Below are 24,804 nucleotides of genomic sequence, written 5' to 3'. Positions count from 1 at the left end.
TAAATCTTCTCGGATTTCGTCGCGCATAGCGACGGTCTAAGATAAAACCGTCGCCAATAGCGACCGCTTTTCAGTAAATTGTCGCCGATTCAGATCAGCGACGGTTTACATAACCGTCGCCGATTCAGATCCGCGACGGTTTACAGAACCGTCGCCGATTCAGATCGGCGACGTTTATTTAAAACCGTCGCTCTGCATATAAAATCCCTTTTTTGTCTTATTCCTACAAAATAACCACAAAATACACGAGATCAGCCAAATGCTAAATAATGCTAAATGAATGCTAAATTAAACTAAAACAAACTAATATGATGCATGAATGCGACTCAAAACTAACACGTAAAAACGAGTCCTATCAACTCCCTCATACTAACCTTTTGCTCGCCCTCGAGCAAAATAGGTGACAAGACACAACAAAAACTAAAAACAAAAACAAAAATCAACTAAATAAAATAAAATGAAAACTAATTCAATGATATGTAACGGCTCAACTCATGCATCAACAAATCTTAAGTATATTTTCCATTGATCAATGTACAACACAAGTCATCGCACACCCCTTGAAATTTCCACACTAATTTTTATGCGTTGAACGTGAACGTGTGTGAGTGCAATGTTGTTTCCAGTATCGTGTCTTGCAAGTAGATTCATTCTTGAAATTTGCAAGATAACTCGATTTACATGTTAAATGCAAGTTCACTTTCATGCTCCAGTCTCCACTCATTGCTAACCAGTAAGTACAACTAATTAGGACTTCATATTTGCACATTAGGATTCACTTATTATCAGAGTATAGTCAATTGATTAAAAGACGGGAATACACAGCTCATTTTCATTATGCACTTGTCAGATTTTTTTTTTTTTCCGACATTCCTCGTCTCCTTACATCTCCAACTTTTTAGCCTAGGAATAGGATTTCATTCCTTTATTTGGCTCCCCCTCACCTTACATCTCCCCTTTTTTTTTTTTCAATAGTTCCTTTTTACAAGAAACTTTTTTTTTTTTTTTTAAGTGCACAATTTTCACTATGTACTCCATATTCAAATCCATAAAAAAAAAATTGTCTAATTCATTATTGTGCCACTGGTTAGTAACTCATTTCATAGACATGCACTCAAGTTCAACTCACACCTCATGCTTCTCAAATTCCCCACAAAAATTCAAAATTGCACTACTATTCACAAAATTCACTAGTTACAACATGTGTTTAAAAATATTCAACATTCAAGCAAAAATTTCATGCTTCAACAACAGGGGTGTCTAAAACTTAATGAAGAAACAAGATCAATGAGCATGTTTATCATCAATTCGCATTCATCATTGGCCAAATTTCATCATCCAATTTTTTTTTTTTTTAAATTATTTTTTTTTTTTTTAAATGATACCAAATAATTAAAAGAAAATACCTACCCCACCCCCTCATACTAAAGTCGTGCAATGTCCCCATTGCACTAGACGACATAGAAAAATTAAATAGATAGATAAAACCAAACAACTAAATGCATGCATAAAAAAAAATTATTAATAATTAATAATTTAATAAAAATAAAATAAAACTCCCCTGGTTGATTATATTGTAGTAGTTGTAGACATCAATCATCTCCTATTGTACGAGCTCCTAAGGCCATCAATCTCCCACGTCCTCCAGTATGCTCACCTGGCACAGAAGAAATTGAGCAAAATCAAATAACCACGAAACCGGGACTCAATGCAACAACTAAAATTAAAATAAATAACTAAAATATAAAACGCTTGGGTTGCCTCCCAAGTAGCGCCTGATTTCTAGTCGTCGGCTTGACCCTCCGAAGTCCTTATCAAAGAGCGGCTGATGCCCAAAGTAAGTGTCATATGACACCACATCTGGGTCTGGATTCCAAATGCCCTCAAGTCTGGCTAGATATAGGCACATTAAGCTCGTCACCTCAACAACACACAACTCTGAATAATCGGCATGAGATGAGAAAAATAGTGTCGGCACTCCTTTATCAGAAAATTCTTCACAAATCTCTTCCGACTGAGGCTCATTTACCAGCGAAGGATCAAACAACTCTAGATTTTCAGTCTTATCCAACTCATTCTCACTATCTTGGTTGTTTGAGTCATCATCATCAAACCAAACCGGATCGATCACCGGTTGAGTATCTCGCTTCACTTCATGTTCTCGGCGACTCTGAAAGATGGATTTCTTGATATTCTCTATTTGCTCCTCAAGGTTGCGCAGAGAATTAATTTGATTTTCTATAGCTGCCTCAGTCAGTGCCACATACCTATTCACGGTATCTTCTAGTTGAGTCGTGATCAGTTCATGGCTATCTCTCTCATCATTTTGAAACTCAAATGGTTGGTCTATAAACTCTGGGTAATGATCTTGTGTGTATTGATGACTCCAACACTGTGGTGAAAGATCCAAATATCTATGGTAGTCAAAGTCCGCCATATCACCCAACAAAAGTATCATTTTCTCATCATCTCGGCAAAATAGTGGCCTGCCTGTTGTTAGTGCTCCGTCGATCACCCATCTTCGTGTTAGTGCATCCAAACCATCAAGGAAAAATTTAAGAAGAGAATAGTTAGAAAAATCATGATACAGGAAATTTTTTGCTAAATAATCGAATCTCTCCCATGCTGCGTAAAAAGGCTCTCCGCGTTGTTGGGCAAATCTTGTGAATACTTTTCGATGAAACATCTCAAAGTATTGCACAAGAAAATTTCCTGCAAAAAGAAAATAGAAAACGGTAGATCACGCAGGAATAAAATAAAATAAATAACTAAAAAAAATTAAATTAACTAAAGAAAATAACAAAAAGAAAAATTTGTCAATTTCAATCCCCGGCAACGGCGCCAAAAACTTGATCGAGCAAAACTTGCACAGTAAAATCTCCAATAAAAATAAATAAAAATTCAAGCTCGAAATAATCGCAAGTGCACGATGTCAAGTTATAGTAAAACGTATAAGAGTACGAGTATCGATCCCACAGAGATTGATTAGACAAATTTACTTTAAATTAAATTCGTTAATTAATTAAAACGACAATTGAATTACTTATTAACTAAATTAATACTAAAACACTAAATTGAAACAAACACATTAAAAATAATATAAACTAAAATAATAAATAAGCGAGTGTTAGGATCTCGGTTCACCTACCCGTCGTTAATTTAATTACTTAATATCGACACTGATTTACGCTTTTGACAGGATTTCCTAAGCAATTAACATACTCTCTCGAGCTATGCTAAACTAATTCTACACGAAAGAATAATAAAATCTCTTTTATTATTTACTAACGGTGAATTGCATGTCGATCTATGAAATCCCTTAGTTTTCGCTCTACTGGACTATGACTACCAACGTGTATCCAACTTCATATCTCTATGTAAATTGTAGATCCACGGATTATGCTACTTGTTCCTATCGCAAGTTATTCTCTCGAACTCACCCACAATATTAGATATTATTAAAGTTAGCTAGGCTTTAACAATTCAATGTAAAATAATAGCACAATCAAGAATGAATCAAAAGTCGAGAATTAAATAATCAAACAACGGTTCGGGGTCGGATCCCCTAAGTCCTAACTACAATAAAAGAGTAAAGAGAAAACGCTGTTGAGTTCTTGTTCCGGTTCCGTTGAGCTATCGCCTGCTACAGTGCTCTCCCTTCCAAATCGCGGCGCCTTCTCGTGTATTCGGTTAGGTCGTTTTATAGAGTCCATAAAATTTGGAAATAAATCTTCTCGGATTTCGTCGCGCATAGCGACGGTCTAAGATAAAACCGTCGCCAATAGCGACCGCTTTTCAGTAAATTGTCGCCGATTCAGATCAGCGACGGTTTACATAACCGTCGCCGATTCAGATCCGCGACGGTTTACAGAACCGTTGCCGATTCAGATCGGCGACGTTTATTTAAAACCGTCGCTCTGCATATAAAATCCCTTTTTTGTCTTATTCCTACAAAATAACCACAAAATACACGAGATCAGCCAAATGCTAAATAATGCTAAATGAATGCTAAATTAAACTAAAACAAACTAATATGATGCATGAATGCGACTCAAAACTAACACGTAAAAACGAGTCCTATCAGCAACGTTCTCGTAATGGTCTGACCCCTCGATCCACAGGCGCAGAGAATCTAGATGTGGCTCCTACAGGTTCAAGAGGTGACTCCCGTAATGTAACACTTTGCCCCGTAGGTTCAAGATGTGGTGCTCATGCATGTAGCACTTTGTCCCGCATAACACTTATTTCTCGGTGTTCCTTGCCGATGACCGGCTCTGATATCACTTAAATGTCACGCACCGAGATGCATAGCATGAACATCGGCATTGTTCTTGAAATTTAATAATTAAATTGACCGAGAACATTGAATCTTAACAATATTTTTATTCTAAAATAACTTTATATTCAACAAATAATTTGTCTTACAATCCAATGACAAAAAAAACAATCCCAATGTTCAACTTATTCAAATGAATGCCAAATACACAAAGAAATAGTAATTTCCTAACCGAACAGTTGATTCTTGCTCTTCTATCTCATTCTCATCTGAAATGAAATATAAGGGGTAAGTTATATGGTCGTCACTCAGTAATTAGAGGGAGCATATCTTCAAGTTTAAAAACAATATAATATTTTTACATATTACTATATCATATCATATCATTAAAACTTATTCACAAGTAGATCTAAAACAGAAAACAATACACATCGAATATCTGGCTTAACTCCCCGGACTGGATCATAAATATTTGGCTTAACTCCTAGGTTGGATCATAAGTATCTAGTTTTACCTTACTAGAAAAGTTCACAAACAAGATCATGACAATAACAAAATGTTTGTTGAAATATGTTGTCATGCAATACATCATATATTTAAACTTAACATGCCATAAAGATAATATTATAAACGTATCAAGAAAATGCACGTTCGACTTACAATATTCTGCTAGTATTGAAATCAAGGTTGACTGCAAGAAAACTTGAATCCTTTCAGGGAATATTTCACCCTATCTCATGGGGCACTGTCCCCATGAGAAGATCAAAAGTCCACTTTTAACCACACATATGCGGGGTCCACCAATTCATATGCAGGGTTCACCAAATTCTTTAAAATCAACGGCCCAGATCATGTGGGGACACTGCTCCCACAGGTAGCATCGACAAGACCTTCAGATGGAACTTCATGTTCTTTGTAGAGAGGGAGAGAGAGAGAGTTTTAAGAGTGAATTATTTTTTTTGACGTATAGTGTAAAATGAGAAGAATGAAGGGTTATAAGTTTTATAGGATAAAGTTGGGCCGAGATTATAATTGGGCTCAAGGGCTTGGGCCTCACACAAATTTTAATGTTAAGTTCAAATATGTGCATTTGAAATATTTATACTGGAAAGCGGGTATGGAACACTAAATTTGTAAATTTGAAGTGACAATAGAGGTAATCAAGGACAATAAAATTTTGGTGCAAAGGTATTTGGTTGGAAGTTCCAAGGAGAAATGGAGTCTAACCCATGACGGTAGTTGGAGTCATGATGTGATGACGAACAACATATCAGAGTGCTTAAACAGTGTGTTAAAAGGTGCTCGTAGACTTTTTATTTATACGACTGTACACTTGACCTTTTAGAGGTGCGTACAATACTTCATTGAACATGTCACAAATGTCGTCATATGGTTCAATAAAATCAACCATGGCCAGATTATGCATGTCGAAGTATGATGAATGTGCAAGAAGATCGAGCGAGCATTGTGTTACGAAATATGGTGTAGGAGAACAAACGACTTCGGTTGCAACTACAGGAAGACCAAGTCCTGGGAAATATGTGCAAGTGGTAAAATGTGAATGTTCGTGTGGTAAATGGAAAATTTTTGGCATCTCATGTTCTCATACTATTTGCACTGCTAAGTGCTAAAGGAATTTGCTAGACCCGATAGCGCTTGTGCAATCATGATATAACATGTCTGAGCACTTAACAACATGCGGAGGAAAATTTCAACTTGTTTCAGATGAATGATACTGAGATACACACATGTTTTAGTTGCATCACAACCCTGTCACACGTGAAAGAAAAAGAAGTGATAGAAATAGAAGAGCTCGTTTGAGGAATGAGATGAATAGACCTGTAACCAAAGAGAGACAACAACGAACAAATATTTAAACATGGCAAAGTTTAAATTTGTCAATTTCATTGTTTATTAAATTAATATCAATCACAAATAATTGTTTGATATATTTTAGTTTGGAAACAACATAAGATTGTCGTATTTGGAGTATCGATGATTGAAGAAGAAGAGGTTGTCATAATAGTTCATTTGATAATTTGTTGATGTTGTTTCAATTTTCAACATTATGTATTAGTATATGTTTCGTATTGTTGTTGGAATGATACATTATGTATTGTGTTTTGTTGGTAGGTAAAAACTTGTGTGAGACGGTCTCACGGGTCGTATTCGTGAGACGGATCTCTTATTTGGGTCTTCTATGAAAAAGTATTACTTTTTATACTAAAAGTATTACTTTTATTGTGAATATGGGTAGGGTTGACCTGTCTCACAGATTAAGATCCGTGAGACGGTCTCACATGAGACACACTCTTGTTGGTATGTCATGTAACTAATAATATTATTTATTTTGTTTTTTCATTTATTATTATTATATATTATACCTTTCATTTAGTTTGAATGTTAGTTATTTATTAGTTGAATACTACTATTAATTACTTATATTACTTGAAATACTAGCTTAAATATACACCATGTCATATTTCGTAGGTCGGATATCTTATTTAGGCCATTTATAAAAAATATTATTTTTTTATGTTAAGAATATTAATTTTTATTATGAATATCGTTAGGATTGACCCTTCTCAGATAAAGATTCGTGAGACCGTTTCACAATATATTTATTCAAAAATAATTAATAGGATAATAGACGTGACTTGTTCAAACGCGTTTTTAATCATCGTCGATTCTATAATTTAATTTACTGGGAAGCTTCGCATTATCCGTCCACAACCATATAGTTTCAATGTTGACCCACACGCGTTCTTCGAACAAAGATTGAGATTGCAGAAATATGTGCTGCAGTTGTGGTGAAGACTGCCAATGCCGCCCTTTGGGATTTCTGTTGGGTCTTCCATTCGCCTTCGTCGCCCTTCTTCTCTCCATAATCGGAGTCGTCATCTGGATCGTCGGGTACGGTTCCCCCTTCTCTATCTCTCTCTCTCTCACACACGCACACACGCAAGCACGCCCCTCCATTGATTTGATACAGATTTACTTCACTTTTATCGAGAGATTTTTGATTTTGAGGGGAAATGCAGAATTCTGCTGAGTTGCTTGTGCCCTTGTTGCATCTGTGTGACGGTGATCGTGGAGCTGGCGCTTTCGCTGATCAAGGCTCCGTTTTCGGTGATGAAGTGGTTCACAGAGCAGATTCCTTGCTAGTTTTCATGTAAATTTCGGATTTCACGGTTTCAATTTCAGTTGAAATTTATTGTTCGTTTCATATTTGATTTAGTTTGGATTTATCATCACATTATTAATATTTTATTTTATAATTAAGTTCTTAATATTATATGACTCGTGTATATCTTGTTTTTGCGAGGATCATTCTTCCACACACTTATAATTATAATAAATAAGTGAATTTAATTATCAATATTAGTGTTCGCATATTCATACCATTGAAATAGTTTACCAAATGTTATCAAATTATTGAATTTCTATCTATCTTTCATTTTTTCTTTTTTTATGAATGATGATATATTTGTTTACAAATTTTAATATACAGATAAAGATAAATAAATAAAATTGAGTATTATACAAGTATTTTTGGTGTTTAAAAATGTGATACAAAGTAATTACTCTAAGACTCCCATGTTTTTATATAAATAATATTTGATAACACTTTTTCTTGTAATAATATAGGTATTATGTCTATACTTTATTCTTGTAAAAACTTTTCTGTATTCAAATTTACTTTTAAATATGTAATTCTTTTTCACGTGGCATTTTGTACCGTTAATTGAAGTAAAATTGTGGAATGCATGTTGGAGAGTTGGACGAGGAATCACATAATAATGTCTTATATATTACATAAGATTTGACATAATTAGAGCCAAGTGTTTCACGAAGAAAATCAAGATTTGGGATGTTACATTTTTAAGCAGTTGGATAAGAAGCTTCCATAGCAATACCACAGAGACCCTCTGAAGCAGAAATTCCCCTTTGCATTCTAATATAGCCACTCTCTCCCCAGCTACTTCCCCAAGAATTCTTAACTAACCAATACTTTGTACCGTCACTAGTTTTCCCGTAACCGACTGCGGTGACACCGTGGTCTAGATCGGTTCCACACTTTCCTGTAAATACCCCGCTCGAGTAGAATTGGAAGTCTGATCCACCAGCATCGATGGCTACGGATACAGGTTGGTGTGCCACCGCTTTTAGCAATGATGACTCGCTATTGGCTGGAACGTCCTCGTGTCCTGCTATCTTCGCGACATGGGATGATTCTTTTTGAGTGTTGCAGGTGCCGTCTACTCCTTGGTAGGGATAATTAGATTCGGTTGTCAGTCCCTTGTTTCCCATGATGTATTCGAACGCATAGTCCATGAGACCACCACTGCATCCCTGGTCTTCACTTGTGTCACAATCCACGAGTTCTTGTTCGGATAGTGAGACTAGTCTCCCTGTTGTGAGCTGGTTGATTCCTTCCGTTGCTGCCACAGCAGAAAATGCCCAGCAGCATCCTGCATTTTTAATTGTTTCATGAGAATCTGTTTCTTTGAGAGAAAATTTTCTACCTAAAAACATGGTATTCATCGAGAAAAATGAAAGGCGGGATTAGTCGATGTTGGCTATGGCCAACTGTTTTCTATTCACTAACCACATTGGCCTTGGTCCTTGATGCCTGTAACAGCTCCCCTCTTTCTCCAGTCCACACTCGGCGGAACTGCGGTCACGTTAGCATATTTGAAAGATGAAACTTTTGGTAATATCGGGTGGGAGCCCCTTTTGTATCCATTTCGGGCTGCCTGAAACTCCTCATTAGTCAAATCAACAAACTTGTTGATGCCAAGTTTGTAAGATCGAACTCCAGCTTCATTGAAAGACTCGATGTACTCCACGTTTTTCTCGAATATTTTGAATCTTTCCGCCTTCTCTGAGTCATCCCTGTATACACGTCCATATTGTGCCATCCATCGCTCATGTCTCTCGACCATTGACGACGCATGAGGCACCGTGCGCGCCGTGGCTTGATAACCACACAACTGCAACATAAAAAGAGAGGCAAGAACAAGCTTCCAAGTGTAGGTGATGGCCATTCTTGCGATCGAGCACTATATAAAGTTTGTTGATTTTTTGATTTTGAACTCTTTAATTTGCTCATTTTATAGAGTTTGTTTAAGTCCTTAGAAAAACCGGCAAGTTGATAGACATATCACAAAGTTGCGTGAACGCTGCTTTATCCAATTAATTAATTTGTGTCCTTTGTATACTTCTTTGTTTTTTGGATGCCAAAACCACAAATTCGTAACGACAAAATGTTCTTACATTTTTCGGCTTTTAGGATGATGCAAATTACTCTATAAATATAAGAAATATTTGATTAATCATTTAAGTAATAATTTGCTATTTTATACATTGAATTTACAAATTAATAAGAATTCATTTCCGTGTGTATTCTATAATTAATTAATTACAAATGCATAGAATATGAAATTATTATGTACTGATCAAATTTATAAAATCCATAGAATATGAAATTATATTATTTGACACACAAAATTATTCAATATCAATCCCTTACCACATACGAAAGTAAATTCATGTATATTCTATAGTATCCATGCTCTTTTGAATTTTGAGGCATATAGAGTAACAAGTTTTGATGTCATGATACTTTTTTTAAAATACCAACAATGATATTTTAAAATTATAAAAGTACTATATTTTTATTTATACAAAATATCATAAAAACATTTTTTAGTAAATTTATATATTTTCTTTATCACCACCATATTCGCTTTCCAAAATTTTTAAAACTACAAAAATATTTTCTTTAATCTTTATCCAATATGCTAATAATGGCTAGTATATAATAAGGGTGCTTATGTATTGATGAAGGATTCGAAGTCTTAAAAACACTTGATAGATTAATTAAGTTCAGAACTTCTGGAAACCATTAAAAAAATTAAGATAAGACAAATAATTTAAATTTCAATAATAATAAAAAATAAGAAAAAGTGCTATTCATATATTATAATATACATGTATATATTCAATCTCAATAAATTTGGTAAACATGCATATTTTCTGAATATATGACTAGCACTTTTTTCTTATTTTTTAATCGAAATTTAAATTATTTATGTACTATCTTAATTTTTTATTGTATATAATATTACTTTCATTGGAACTATTAATTTATTGTTTAATGGAGATTATTAATTTATGTACCATATTCTGTCAATTGTCTATTCTTTTAAAAAATAAATGTTAAAAAAATTGAAAGGAAAATAATCAAGAAAAAACCGTTATCTTTGTCTCTCACTCACTAAATAATATTAAAAGATACGATATTGGAGTTGGAAATAGTACGTCATATTCAAATACCTACATAGTTGATAGAGCACATATGAAAATAGAAAATATAACCATCGGGCTTATATTTACGTTAAAAAAAAAAATATTTTAACATAAAAAAAATAATATTTTTCGTATATGACTCAAATAAAAAATATATCTCACAAAATCGACTCGTGAAAACGTAGGTTGAACACATTTTTTTATTAAAATTCCAATACCAATAGGAGAAACAAAAAATTGTCATTTCACTGAAAGACATAAATGGTGATAATACCGTAATTCAAAATTTTAAACTATCTACTTAGCTTAACAGTCACGTTTCAATATCGTGGAAAATCATTGCTCCTCAATACTTAACAAATAGTAGTAAATGAACACACGACCAGGGTGAGTCCTTCGCATTGCATTATCCATCGTAAATTCTTTCAGAGCAGATCACAGGATACCTAAATACAATTCTATGGTTTTGATTCACTTTACACCAACACTCCAATTTACATACTTGTGAAAGTCTGTGTGGTATCATTGAACTCGCGGTACCTTGACGACTAAACTCGCGGTATATACACCGCCTACATATGTTCAACCTAATGTAGCAGATCAGGCCAATGCACCAAGCAATCTATCATAATATTCGAGGAAACTTCCTAGCAAGGGGACTGATATAGAGACGAAATGCCTATTCTGCTTTCAAACCTGCTCGTCAGCGGAAAAGAAGCAACAAAGCAAAAGATGTATGCTCTACATTTTTAGGCTTGAAAATTATCAGGAATGTCAAAACTTGGGATCACATTTCAGCAACATTTTTGCTTGTGCATCCAGTTAACAGGTCAGATAGAGATTGTATCAGTGAAGCTGGATCGAATAATATGCTCCCCTTTGAGTCACGAAATGAATTGATGGTAACCTACAAATTTTGATGAGTCAGAATAAACGGGAAAAAAATGAGATATGTACCTAAAAAGAGAGCAATTCCTCAACCCTTGTATCTTAAATCAATGTTCATCATTGTTATATTACACTTTCCAGTGGAAGTAGGACATCCAGTATAGAATACAGCGTACCACATTAAAAATCCCTTGGGCAGCCAGGCAATCAATATCTGAAGGAATTTGACCATCTTTCGGCACAAAAATTGTGTTAATGTATTGGTTTGGCTGCAAAAAAAAAAAGTGATCGATTCATGTAATTATTGAAAATCAAGTCACAGAGGAATTTAAGTAAATTATACTGCAACCTTTAGGTTTCTTCCCATTTACATGTGGTATGATCCACTTTCTATCTCCTAGGCGCGAAAGCATTAGGTGCTTGACAAATTTATATTGTAAGATTTGAGTGAAAAGGGATTTCTCTTCGTTCATGAGGCTGGAAACAAGTTCTACACATTAAACATCAAGTAAGCAGAAAAAATTATATTCCATTAACACGTACAGGATTTATAAGACGGTTACGGGGATCTCCATAAGTTCGATTTAAAGCATTGGTAATTGCAGTTACAAAGCAAGAAGCCGTAAACCCAGAAGTTTCTCTGTCGTGAGTACCATTCAAGAGAAGTACCTAAAAAATAAAATGGATAAACACATACTGATATATGATGGAAGCAAATTGATGAGAAGGTAAATGTACAAATAAAATGCACTGGGAAAACCATAAAATTTAAAAATCTTATGCAGCCTTTAAGTATAGCTTAAAGTTATCAAAGAGCAAGGCAATGAAGGTATGACTTACACATAATGAAGGTATGGGTTACACATTATCAGATTACCTTGGGACATGATCGTGTAGAAATCAGTTCCCCGATTCTCAGAAGAACCTGAAAATGAATCATGTGCTTAAAACAACTGTAACATTAAGTTATATAACCAGAAATTGGAAGTTGTTAGAGGTTAGAAAAGCCAGATCTTGTTTTTTAAGGACATCAAAAGCACAGGTAGGGGTCCACCAAACCCCTCCACCAAGACCGGCTGGTCTAAAAAAAACACCCAAGAGAAAAAATTTGACATTATCAGGGAGGCCTGAGATTTCACCACTTTTTACCACCCACACAAATTGACTTCACCGGCTTCAAGCAAAAGGTATTCTCAGCAGTTGTAACAACTGTGATAACCAAATCACAGAGTGAAACAAAAAGTCCTTTCTCCTGCGGGTGGGTAGGGTGGGGGCACAGAGCATGGGCTTGGATCCTCAAGAATCTTTTTCATTTGTAAATTCATATTCTGAAAAAGTGAACTCAAACCATTCAAATAGCTAGTTCATCCTGGTGCTATAGCCCTTTGACAACAGCTAAAATACTGCCGTAGTTCAAATAACTGAAGAAACATCAACCTTAATACAATCTAAAAGACGCAGTGTTAAAATCAACAATAATTGGATTCTTAATTTTACCAGAGAGGGACATATGGAAGTAAAGAGTGAGCCCATAGCAAAGACAATGCAGTCAACGCTACTCAACTGTTCCAAGACAGTTGGATTCACAGAAGGAAAGACCTGCTTGAGAGAAACATAAAGAAAATTAAAAGATGAGGCAAATAACCCAGAAATTTATTCATGAAAGATAATATAATAACTTTTGATATGATGCCAATGGACATAAGCATCACATGGTGTTTTCAAATAACCCTAAATATCAATTTTTAGGTTTAATATAGTAGTGCAAAGGGGAGAAAGATGCAGTCGTTGGTTCAAACATTTTCAAGACTTTCATTTTGTCTGTTTACAAATAATGTTCCCATAATGATCTAAACCTGACTTTTCATAATATATAAATATTATTAATTAAAGAGATAACTAAGAGAAATTCCGGTGAAATTCGTTGTCTTCCACAAGAGACAATTTATAATTACTTCCCACAGAAAAAGCACATAAACAAACACAAGAAGCATCATGTACCTCATGCAATAAATTGCTACCTTCGCTGGACATGTAAAACACCCGCTTTATTCTTGAAGATAGAGGTGGGACTGAAGAGTTATCCTGGAAAAGATACTCAATCAACTTGAAGAACATTTTAAATGTAAATTGGAAGCATTAAAAGTAAATCATCAGACCTTAAGCATGTCAAATTAGTAAAGAATGATGGACTTCATGGCACACTAACAGTGTGTATAAACATAGAGTTGCTGAGTAAAATATAGAAGTGACAGTGACAAAGCAACAATGGCTATAAAAATCAAAATTAGTTCATTATAATTTCACCAATCTTCTTAAGAATTTCACATACAAAACTTTGCCAAATTCAACAAAGGCTTTCCCTGCAAATTTAACATTCCCAAAAGAAGTATAATCCAACCCATCCCTCGTGAAAAGAATGTCTCACGACTATGAGAAATGGATTGGGTTATGGGTCGTTGCACTCGGAAATCCTCGAGGCTCGCGTCTCGATTCTTTTGTGTTTTCTCCCTTGTTTGCCTATTTTGATTGTATTGACTTGAGGATCGTTGAAGAGAACCTCGTGATCTTTGGAAAAAAAAATATATTGAAATGAACTTGTTTATTTAATCCATTCAATGGAATACTTGTGCATGAGTTTACCGTATCCTGATAGCAAGATAAAAGATAAAGATGACTCATCTAAAATTTGGAAAACGACCATCTAAGGATTGAATAAGAAACCTAATGATAATAATCCAGTTTTATTCAAACAATAAAGATAAAACCGACTTCATCTTATTCAAACTTCAGCAGCATATTCCTTCGATCCAAATGGGCCATGAGTGAATCTTCGATACTTGACATCATTCGGGCTTGGTCCATGGGAAGTGCTTGGGCCGCTGGTTGGTGGTGTGATAAAATGCCATAACTTGGTATTTCAGCAAATCAAATAGCAACTTTTGGATAGGGTAATAAACTCATGCGCAAGAAAAGGAAGATGAATACTCACAACCAACAACAGTAGAATAACAGAAGAAATTAGAAGATACGACCAAAATGGAGAATATGCACACACCTTATTTATGGGCTCCATACATCCATTGGTTGGATGAGATATTTCATTTTGACCTCGTATTATTGTTCCATCCTAGATATTAATAAATAATGAGTAAATATAACTTGGTAATAATAACACTATCCTTAACTTTCATAATATGCCCTGAAGATTATTCCCCACTTTATGTTGTTTGGTTGATGTTGGAATCAAAAAAGTTTTTTCCATGAAACATTAAATGACATGTAAAAGTTTCATAATTCAGACAATATCTCCACGGCTAAACAATTTGCAGAATTGTCCTCATTAATGGTCCAACCACTAGCCCTTGCCACCCACAACCACTGCAAGAACAAACTTCTGGCACCACTATAAAAGAAATATACTGCCAACATAGCATAGCAATGTCACTACAGCTGCTGCCAAAGAGTCCTCTGCTTCCACAAACACTCATTTTCTTCAGTATAAAACACATGAAAGAATAAAGATATCGCAAGTACATAAGAAAATGGAAGGAGCGTCCCCTGACCAGAGGTGCACTTAGTAAATCAGTGGTGAATACTGAATACAATTGTGCTTTGATTAAAAATCCTACACTGCAAAATATATCTACAGGAAACAAGAAAAGATTTTTCATACCCATAATTCGCAACCCAAAGTAAGCTTGTCATTTGTGGATATTACAGGAAGAACCAGACTCTCGAGGGGAATATCTGAGACACGTGAAAATAGAAAAATTGCGGCATCTAAAGACTGAAAGAATATCCTCGCTCCAGCAAAGAAGAAATTCCCTATACTGCATATTAGACAAGAACTACTTAATAGTGATGGACAGGCTAACTAAATCAAGATTGTGTGAATAGATTTTTTTCCCTTGGGTGTCGAAATGATAACTGAGAGAGCAAATAAAAATAAACAAAATCTTACATATAACAAAGTAAATCAGAGAAACTTAATGGGATTAATCTGTCAGATCATGGTATGATGATCTGATATGATGTTGATAAATTACGATCATAAAAGATTTCTACAAAACATAGTCCAAGTCAAGGACACTTTTTCGTTGCACAGTGCTCCAGGTCTACTGTCAACTAAATCTCTAAATGGAATTGTACAAGCATGCCAGATTTTGTAACTTTTCAAGCATATTCCACTTTCAAAAGATAACTATTTGCAAATTTCATTTCCTAAGGAAAAAAATTGGTTAAACTCAGAAAGCAATGGATCCAATTATTTCTGGAATCAAAGGAGATTGCTTTTCAGCTATGCATAAAAACTTTTGATGAAAAGAGGATTAATTGTGTAGATCTTATGATTCTTTAGTGGAGATGGATTTCTGGAAGAGGAGAGTGCTGCATTGAAACAGATGATGCACAGCCAGTTGGCACTGAATGTTCTTGAGGTAAATCATAACCAAATCAAGGACAAGTTAGTTGAATTATGATGGCTGCTACAATAACATGTAGCTCAAAAAAGAACAATAAAAGTCCTACAGTTCACACATGCATAATGACTTAAATTATCAAGCAATAAGAAAATTTCATCTGCTGGGTGATCATAATAAAAGAATCCTAATTTCTCACGTGAGAAAGGGTTTCAGATACAAAATGTTTTCTACACACTTAGATAGCAATGTGGCATCAATTCGAAAATACTGCGTAAAACCTAATGAGCATGTTTGCGTAGTGTCAGAAAAGGTTTCAGATATAAAATGCTTTCTACACACTTGTCACTTAGATACCTGTGTGGCATCATTTGGAAATCCTGCATAAAACTTAATGAGTAAGTTAAGTGTTCCCATAGAAAAAAGCTGCTAAATCTACCTGAATTGGGTCTCATCACCATATAATGGTTTTGTGAGGATATCTAGAAGTGGGACTTATAAGTTAATGCACATCAAGCTAACACAAAAAAGAAGTATTAACACGTTGACTTAGCACTTTAGTGATTTCATTGGGATAGGAGAAAGTATTGTCAATCCAATAATGCTGCCTGCTACGTGTCACTTGGATCTCAAAAAAATTAGCACCTAAAAACACTTCAATCACATGAATTCAAATCCAGTACTTGTCAAAAATAGTGAAATACCTCCCATTGCTGAAGCAGAAAGATTCCTCTGAACGCCTAAGGATCTGCATAAATTTGTATTTTTAACTCACCTATACGTGGAGTATGTATCATGAAGCATGTATAACTGAGTCATGGTGATGAAAGAAGAAGATTTGATGACAATGGGCCCTCTTGATCAAACGGAAGTATTTTCAAAATTAATTTATGTTTTTACATGTTCTATGACAAAGTAACACGACAAACTGATTATCACAAGAGAAAAAGCACTCAGTTCACACAAGTGACATAACAAAAATCACGGAGTCCGGAGCATAAAACATAAGCTTTCTTTCAAATGCTTCAAAATGACATCATTTGGTGTGGGAAATCAGATAAGAGAGAAAGAATATTTTGTATTTCCTTCATTTGAATTGATATAATACACGGTATTATATAGGAGATTACAAGGAGAAAGAGAAGGAAACTAACTCAATCCTAAATCTGGAAACTACCTAACTAATTCCCTCAATCTCAGGGATTACAAATTAATTCTCCCAACCTATTTACAGAGCTATTTACAGCTCAGCTACACCTCGACACTCCCCCTCAAGCTGAGGAATAGATGTCTTCCATTCCCAGCTTGGATACAAGATCATGGAAACTCGAACTGTTCAGCCCCTTTGTTAGAACATCGGCTAATTGTCTCTCTGATGGAACATAGGACATACACACTAACCCTTCCTCCAGTTTTTCTTTGATGAAATGTCTATCAATTTCAATATGCTTTGTCCTGTCATGTTGTATAGGATTATGAGTCATATTAATAGCTGACTTGTTGTCACAGTAGAGCTTCATAGGACCCTCCCGTTGGACTCTCAAATCATCCAAAATGATTCTCAGCCAAAGTAATTCGCATAATCCTTGAGCAATAGCCCTGAATTCTGATTCCGCAGATGACCTTGCCACTACATTCTGCTTCTTGCTCCTCCATGTCACTAGGTTACCTCCAAGAAAAGTACAATATCCTGTAGTTGATCTTCTATCCACTAGGGAGCCAGCATAGTCAGCGTCGGTGTAGGCTTCCAGAGTAAGGGTGCCATTCCTTTTGAACAAGATTCCTTTCCTCGGATTGCCTTTCAAGTAATGCATTACCCTGTAAACAGCCTGAAGATGAGGTTCTCTTGGATCATGCATGAATTGACTGATCATACTTACAGAATATGTTATGTCTGGTCGAGTGTGAGTAAGGTATATGAGTCTGCCAACCAACCTTTGGTACATTCTTTTATCCACAGCTGGTTCTTCTTTAGCTTCTCCCAACTTATAGTTTGGATCTATTGGAGTAGAGATCGGTTTGCACCCAGTCTTCCTTGTTTCTGCCAATAAATCAATTACGTACTTTTGCTGAGATATGTAGATTCCCTGTGTTGAATGTGCCACCTCAATACTGAGGAAGTACTTCAATTTCCCCAGTTCCTTTGTTTCAAATTCTTTTACTAGTCTTAGCTTCAATTCATGCTTCTCTTTCTCATCATTTCCAGTCAATATGATGTCGTCCACATAGACTAAAAGAGCAGTCACTCCCCCTCCAGCCGAATGCTTAATGAATAAGGTGTGGTCACCTTGGCTTTGTTTATAGCCAGATTCCTTCATGACTTTTGCAAATCTGCCAAACCATGCTCTAGGAGATTGTTTTAACCCATAAAGGGCCTTTTTCAGCTTGCACACATTGTTACCTGTGTCCCCTTCAAATCCTGGTAGGATGTTCATGTAGATATCCTCATTTAGGTCACCATGGAGGAATGCATTCTTAACATCATATTGTAGCAGTTGCCAATTGAAGTGAGCAGCCAATGCTAACAGGATTCTCACAGTGTTCATTTTTGCAACTGGAGCAAAGGTTTCCTGATAATCCACCCCATAAGTCTGAGTGTACCCTTTGGCTACTAACCTTGTTTTATATCTTTCAAGGGATCCATCAGCCTTGTACTTCAATGTAAAAATCCACTTGCAATCAACAATGTTTTTTCCCTTCGGTTTATCAACGATCTCCCATGTTTTATTCTTTTCTAATGCACTCATTTCCTCTCTCATAGCATCCCTCCATTCCCTTTTTGACAATGCCTCAGCCATATTCTTAGGGATGGCAATGGTGTTCAAACTCACAATGAATCTTTTTTGGGTTGGTGATAGGCGCTTGAGAGAGACATAGTGAGATAGTGGATAGAGTGGATGTTTAGTACATTCTCTGGTTCTTTTTCTAACAGCAATGGGAAGATCCAGAACGGTTGTTGAATTAGTGGTTTGTTCAACAGGTTGTGTGTGTAAAGGTGGGTCTGATCTTACCGTAATTTCATTTCCAGAATTTGGATTGGATTCTTGGACTTGTGTCAGTTACTCAGTTCAGGAACGGACTTTCTCCTTGAATACACCTGAGGAAATCTTGGGAAATTGTGAGTAGGAGATGATACGGGTTCAGTGACAGGATCGGGTGACTCAGATGTGACTGGTTCAGAGGACTCGGGTTCAACAACACGGGTTGGCACATGCAGAAGGTCAAGGGTTTTAAGTGGTTCAAAGGACTCACAAGTACTATCTTCCATCATTGAAATCTCCCCCTGAAGAGAGGACTTGGAAAAAAAGGGTTTATTTTCTGTGAAAGTGACATCTGCGGAGATGTAAAATTTTCTGTTAGAGGGGTTGTAACACTTGTATCCCTTTTGAGTGGATGAGTAACCGAGGAAAACACATTTGATGGCTCTGGGGTCTAGTTTCCCTCTATGTTGTTTGTGGACATGAACAAATGCAGTACACCCAAATACCCTAGGTGTGATGCCATTTGAGGTTCTGAAGTGAGGGTAGTAGCTATTAAGGACCTCTATGGGGCTTTTGTTTTCTAACACACGGGAGGGAAGTCTATTTATCATATATGTGGCAGTAAGAACGGCTTCTCCCCAATAGGACTTAGAAACATTCCCTTGAAACAGTAAGGCTCGGGTGCTGTTGAGTAAATGGCCATTCTTTCTTTCAGCTACCCCATTTTGTTGGGGTGTGTCCACACATGATGAATCATGGATAATTCCCTGAGATTGGAAGCAAGGGGATAGAATCTGATTGAAGTAGTCTCTAGCAATGTCTGTCCTAAAGCTTTTTATTTTGACCCCAAATTGATTTTGAACCATTGAATGGAAATTAGGTATAACAGTGCTAACATCAGATTTTTGTTTAAGAAGAAAGAACCATGTAACTCGGGTGCAATCATCAATTAAGGACACAAACCACCGAGCCCCGGAAACATTAGGTATAGTGGAAGGACCCCATATGTCACTATGAATCAAATGAAAAGGATGAGAACTTCTTTTATGGCTAATAGGAAAAGATACACGGGTATGTTTTGCCAATTCACAAATGTCACACTGAAACTCAGAAATATCTAATCCTTGGAATAAATGAGGAAACATTATATTTAGAACCCTAAAAGAGGGATGACCAAGACGTAGGTGATATAGCCAAATGACATCTTTGTTTGAGGAACTAAGGAAAGATGAAGACAAATTGCTCCTGATTTTCTGGGATGGTTCAAGGTGGTAAAGACCGTTCCTTTCCTTAGCAAGTCCAATCCTCCTCCCCGAGTCCTGGTCCTGAAAAACACAATAAGAAGAGCAAAAAACAGCATAGCATTTGAGATCATGAGTCAACTTTTGAATAGACACAACTCACAAGGCTCGTTGACAGTTTGGGTACATGGAGAACGTTTTTAAGGATAAGGCTAGGTGTGATATGTATATCTCCAATCCCTGCAACAGTAGCTAAAGAGCCATTGGCCACAACAATTTTTCTATTACTTGGACATGGGGTATAGGAATGGAAGAGTTGAGATGTGGGGGTCATATGGTCTGTAGCACCGGAGTCTATGATCCAAGAGTTGGGATAGAATTTGTCTAAGACATTCATGCAAACAGGTTTACCTGAAAGAGCCATTGAACATGCTCCAGAAGGCTTCTCAAGAGATCCCATTAAGCTTCTCAGCTTCTCAATTTCTTCGCTGCTGAACCCCCCTATTGCTGAATTTTCCTCAATATTGGGCTGCTCTGCCATATGTGCCTGAGGCCTTTGTTGCCCCCCACGGTTGCCCCATTCTCGGCTCGGAGGTTTACCATTCAGCTTCCAACATGTCTCCCTTGTATGCCTCGGTTTCTTGCAAAAAGTACACCAAAGATTGTCTTTGTTCCCTTGGTTATCTCTACCCGAGTGTTTAGGCAGATCATTCTTCGACTGCTCCTGATTTGTTTTCGCTGCTAAGGCTGACCCATCCATAGTATGGGGTTCTAGCATGACACTCCTCCGACTTTCTTCTGCTCGGATTAATGAGATTGTCTCTTCTAGAGACGGTGTATCCTCCTTGCCGAGGATTTGGATTCTAACTTGATCAAATTCAGAATTCAATCCTGCCAAAAAATCATAGATCCTATCCTTCTCAATGAATTTCTTCAATGTGGCCGCATCATCAGGGCATTTCATCTCAATTACCCGATAGTGATCCAATTCCTGCCAAAGATTTTGCAACAGGGTTGCATACTCTGTGACAGATTTGTCTCCCTGCTTGGTGGCTGAGGTTTTTACCTTAATTTCATACACAAGGGCAGCATCACGGGCCTTCGAGTATGTGCGGTTGATATAGTCCCAAATTTCCTTTTCGGTATTCAAGAACATGCAAGTGTCACTGATCGTTGGCTCCATGGAATCCCATAGCCAGGACATAATCATGGAATCCTCCTCATCCCATGCGGCAAAGGTTGGATCCCTTTCTTCTGGTCCGGTTCCAAGTAGGTGATTAAGCCTCCCTTTGCCCTTTAGGTATGTGCGGACAATTTGGGACCATTTGAGATAGTTCTTCCCATTGAATCTGTTGGATGCCCGAATATTCTGCAACTCTCCAATTTTCTGAACAGAATTGGATTCTTCGGACATTGACATGGTGAAGAAGAGATTCACAGCAATGAAGGCTGGAACACATAGAAAAGGAAGCCCAGAAAGAAAAAACTGGAATATGAAAAGGAAACACACAGCAATGAAGGCTGCTTGAAGAATACGAAACCCCAGAAAAATTACTAGGGCTCTGATACCATGTGGGAAATCAGATAAGAGAGAAAAAGAATATTCTGTATTTCCTTCATTTGAATTGATATAATACACGGTATTATATAGGAGATTACAAGGAGAAAGAGAAGGAAACTAACTCAATCCTAAATCTGGAAACTACCTAACTAATTCCCTCAATCTCAGGGATTACAAATTAATTCTCCCAACCTATCTACAGAGCTATTTACAGCTCAGCTACACCTCGACATTTGGCAAAAGTATCCAGTGTGAAATATCCAATACATCAGTGTTAAGTACTCTCATTTTGTAACCTCCTCATACCATTTTAAGATGTCCCCGTTACATGAACCTTGTAAACTATCAAAATATTTAGTTCAGTATATCTTTACCTACTCTTCAAAGAATAAAAGCAGAAATCCTATTTAGTATTTACGTCAGAAGATATTTGTGGGGATACTTGAAGTTAGAGGCTCCATTGCATGTTAAAAAATCATTTCAAAACCCATAAAAATGCGAATTATTTGAAGATGCATAACTTCTATTAACTTATAACTCGTTGAGCAGATACCAATAATGACAACAATTGGTAAATTCATTTCAAAGGTGAAGATATGTGCCTGGAAACATGAGCATGCAACACCCAATTACGAGCATGATCTTTTTTATTATATCACTACTCAAGATAACATGCACATGGTTAAATCAAGATACCTGGTCCTGGAAATAAACCAAAAATGCTCGAATAGTTTCCCTGTACGGTTTTGAGACACCTGTCCATAGTAAATGAGTCCCTTCCACTATATCGTACCTGTTGAGTTGCAAACTTATCAAGTTAGCACTTGCCACTCCAAACAAAATAAACTATAGCAAGTATTTACAACAGAGTGAAAAAGATAAATGGTGCCATGAACTGACCATTGTAAAAGAAAATGTAAATATAAACCCATGAGATTATGCAGTTGTTAGAGATGGAAAACAACCCTATGGCAAAATAAGCCTTCAAAAATGAATAATCATGCAAACTTATGTTTACTACCATTCATATTTTGAACTTCGTGCATCAATAGGTAGCCGATAACCAAGCAATGTCCGTACAGCAAGAGCCTCTGAGGTGCTTTGATCAGACAGTCTCAAGCACCTTGACCGAATGTCTCCAACAGCAGGACCACCTGCAAGTATTTCCATCAAATAAGTCTACAAAAAATTACAAACAAGTCGGACATAATTGAACCAAACACATCTCCCTAGCACTGTAGTTCTAAAACTTATCTTTATTCCAAAAGATGTCTACAAAACAAAACTGATCTTTTACTAGCTCGTCGAATTTCATTAACTTTCAACGGCAACAATTTTCTGAGGATTTCTTTAGTTCTATCTTGTCCACCAAAGGCCAACCATGATATCATTTGCTTTTTAAAAAGGGTGATCAATATAAGACAACACCAAGAAAAGCATCTGAATAATTTTAAAAAAAAATATTGAAACACACCAAGAACACGAACAACCTCCGCTGTGCTTCCTCCATCATCAGAAACAGGGAGCACATGGGCCACACGAGTAGTTAACTTCTTAAGCTCTTCGACTACACCATTAAAGGCAGTTCCACCTGCAACAGTGAAAATTGTTATGCAGATGTTAAATTAAACATGACATGTTTCTATTCCAGACAATTCCCAAAAATGGATTTCAGATACTCCACGTAAGTTAATAATCCCATTATTCAAATGATATCTCTGAAAACAATGCACTTACATCACCATGGTATTTGCTTTCGACTGATTTGGCAATAATGTAAACTATTCTGTAAAATACTTTTACAAGCACACAGAAAATATGGCATTCAGATCCCTAGCATTTCAATTTCATATGATTTGCTTAATTTGGAAAACAATGATAATGACAGAGACCTTTTTGCAGACAGTGTTATCACTTTGTAAGTTGTATAAAGTGGAAAATTTTATTAGTCAAGCATAAAAAGTAAAACATTTTTTCACATCCAGGTGAACCGAAGGATAAACTCATCTAATGTCACAATCGTAAGGAATATAAGTGAACTAAAAGTCTCAACCATCCATAAAAAAAATCTCAACCATGTACGCATTAGTAATACTAACATATTAATAAGATTGGCTACGTAAAAAAACAGAGTTTCAATAAAAGATCATATAATGGTCTGGTTTATTCAGTATTTATTAAAAAATGGAAGTAATTTCATTAATAAAAAAAAAGTATGTAGATTGAAGTCAGTCTTTGAGCATGAAAGTTGCAAGACAATCTGATTCAAAACAATGATTTTTGTAGAAATTTTCTCAGGATTATGTAGTTTTGAAATCAAATAAACACAAGGAAGACCCATTAAGGCAATCTTGGAAACGAGTTTAAATCATAAAACTCGGGACCCCCGTTTTTCTTGCTCTCCTCACGAAATCTTTACTCAACTTTTCTCAGAAACCCAGAAAAAATAATTCAAAACAAGGAAAAATCTAGACCTGAGAAAACCAGCAAAGATGGCTGATTGGAAACGCCATTTGGAGCAGCGGAGGCAGATGAACAGGGAAAGTGGTTACTGTCAGTTTTGAAAGGAGGAACGGCCGCCATGCAAGAGAAATGGAATGAAGGATTTCTTGAATGTGCGTGGGAGACGAATAATGGAAATGGAATTGGGAAATTTTGGGTATTTATAAAAGGAGAATAAGAAATTGAGGAGAGGAAGGAAAGCGGGGGTCCCAAGTAACCGTCCGCCATGTTTGCTCGAATGGAAAAGGAAAGCGTTCGCTACAGTTTTGTTCAACACTAAAATATGAAATAATTTGGCTTCAAATTATATCAATTTCAGTCATTTTGCAATCTTTTCATTTTCCACAAAAATTTCCTAATTAGTATTAATTTTGCCAGAATGACTAAAATTAATCATCTAACAGCACCCACAAAAAGTGTTAAATGAGCATTATAATTTTAAGACGATTGAGTACACTGTTAGATCCATAAATAATGAGTTTTAATGTTAAAAGAAATGTGGATAAAAAAAAGATATGGTGTTATAATGAATACGTATCGGTGGATCCTACGACTTTTGATAAGTTGGTTTATATTATAACACTTTCCTATTGCGGATGCTCTAATGACAAATGTCGTTGTC

The 24,804-nt window shown here is 36.1% G+C and overlaps 3 protein-coding genes across 5 annotated transcripts; 1 reads left to right on the top strand and 2 right to left on the bottom strand.

Moving 5' to 3' along the window:
* The first annotated feature begins 6,945 nt into the window (after nucleotides 1-6,945).
* LOC140804897 (signaling peptide TAXIMIN 1-like) lies at nucleotides 6,946-7,571 on the top strand. Its single transcript, XM_073161052.1, has 2 exons — nucleotides 6,946-7,189; nucleotides 7,318-7,571. The coding sequence occupies exons 1-2, from the start codon at nucleotides 7,071-7,073 to the stop codon at nucleotides 7,439-7,441; spliced, it is 243 nt and encodes an 80-aa protein (XP_073017153.1). The 5' UTR covers nucleotides 6,946-7,070; the 3' UTR covers nucleotides 7,442-7,571.
* A 268-nt stretch (nucleotides 7,572-7,839) lies between these two features.
* Nucleotides 7,840-9,433, bottom strand: LOC140804768 (senescence-specific cysteine protease SAG39-like). The gene is made up of 2 exons (XM_073160894.1): nucleotides 8,886-9,433; nucleotides 7,840-8,748 (listed from the first exon to the last, which is right to left on the bottom strand). The coding sequence occupies exons 1-2, from the start codon at nucleotides 9,322-9,324 to the stop codon at nucleotides 8,159-8,161; spliced, it is 1,029 nt and encodes a 342-aa protein (XP_073016995.1). The 5' UTR covers nucleotides 9,325-9,433; the 3' UTR covers nucleotides 7,840-8,158.
* A 1,523-nt stretch (nucleotides 9,434-10,956) lies between these two features.
* On the bottom strand, nucleotides 10,957-24,471 carry LOC140804618 (uncharacterized protein YNL011C-like). 3 transcript variants are annotated; one of them, XR_012112184.1, is made up of 14 exons: nucleotides 24,155-24,471; nucleotides 23,155-23,271; nucleotides 22,702-22,834; nucleotides 22,377-22,473; nucleotides 16,602-16,645; nucleotides 15,153-15,309; nucleotides 14,535-14,606; nucleotides 13,478-13,561; nucleotides 12,974-13,075; nucleotides 12,354-12,401; nucleotides 12,020-12,145; nucleotides 11,653-11,745; nucleotides 11,285-11,495; nucleotides 10,957-11,235 (listed from the first exon to the last, which is right to left on the bottom strand). XR_012112184.1 is itself a non-coding variant. In XM_073160686.1 (13 exons), the coding sequence occupies exons 1-13, from the start codon at nucleotides 24,408-24,410 to the stop codon at nucleotides 11,376-11,378; spliced, it is 1,449 nt and encodes a 482-aa protein (XP_073016787.1). In that variant the 5' UTR covers nucleotides 24,411-24,471; the 3' UTR covers nucleotides 10,957-11,375. The 3 variants fall into 3 exon arrangements, 2 of the variants coding, with proteins under 2 accessions (XP_073016787.1, XP_073016788.1); XM_073160686.1 differs by having other exon boundaries at nucleotides 10,957-11,495; XM_073160687.1 differs by lacking the exons at nucleotides 10,957-11,235; nucleotides 11,285-11,495; nucleotides 11,653-11,745 and adding an exon at nucleotides 11,826-11,953.
* Between the last annotated feature and the right edge of the window lie 333 nt (nucleotides 24,472-24,804).

Source organism: Primulina eburnea, chromosome 11 (assembly GCF_022965805.1).
Source record: "Primulina eburnea isolate SZY01 chromosome 11, ASM2296580v1, whole genome shotgun sequence".
Classification (NCBI taxonomy): domain Eukaryota; kingdom Viridiplantae; phylum Streptophyta; class Magnoliopsida; order Lamiales; family Gesneriaceae; genus Primulina; species Primulina eburnea.
This window is presented reverse-complemented; position numbering and strand designations above follow the sequence as displayed.

Excerpts from the sequence above, each read along its gene's own strand:
- LOC140804897 (XM_073161052.1), top strand. The coding sequence starts at position 7,071 with ATGTGCTGCAGTTGTGGTGAAGACTGCCAATGCCGCCCTTTGGGATTT. Across the intron at positions 7,190-7,317 it reads GTCGTCATCTGGATCGTCGG|AATTCTGCTGAGTTGCTTGT; the intron begins GTACGGTTCCCC and ends GGGGAAATGCAG.
- LOC140804618 (XM_073160686.1), bottom strand. The coding sequence starts at position 24,410 with ATGGCGGACGGTTACTTGGGACCCCCGCTTTCCTTCCTCTCCTCAATT. Across the intron at positions 22,835-23,154 it reads GGAGGTTGTTCGTGTTCTTG|GTGGTCCTGCTGTTGGAGAC; the intron begins GTGTGTTTCAAT and ends AAATACTTGCAG. Across the intron at positions 15,310-16,601 it reads TTCTGCTTCAGCAATGGGAG|TATAGGGAATTTCTTCTTTG; the intron begins GTATTTCACTAT and ends TCTAATATGCAG.
- LOC140804768 (XM_073160894.1), bottom strand. The coding sequence starts at position 9,324 with ATGGCCATCACCTACACTTGGAAGCTTGTTCTTGCCTCTCTTTTTATG. Across the intron at positions 8,749-8,885 it reads CAAGGACCAAGGCCAATGTG|GATGCTGCTGGGCATTTTCT; the intron begins GTTAGTGAATAG and ends TTAAAAATGCAG.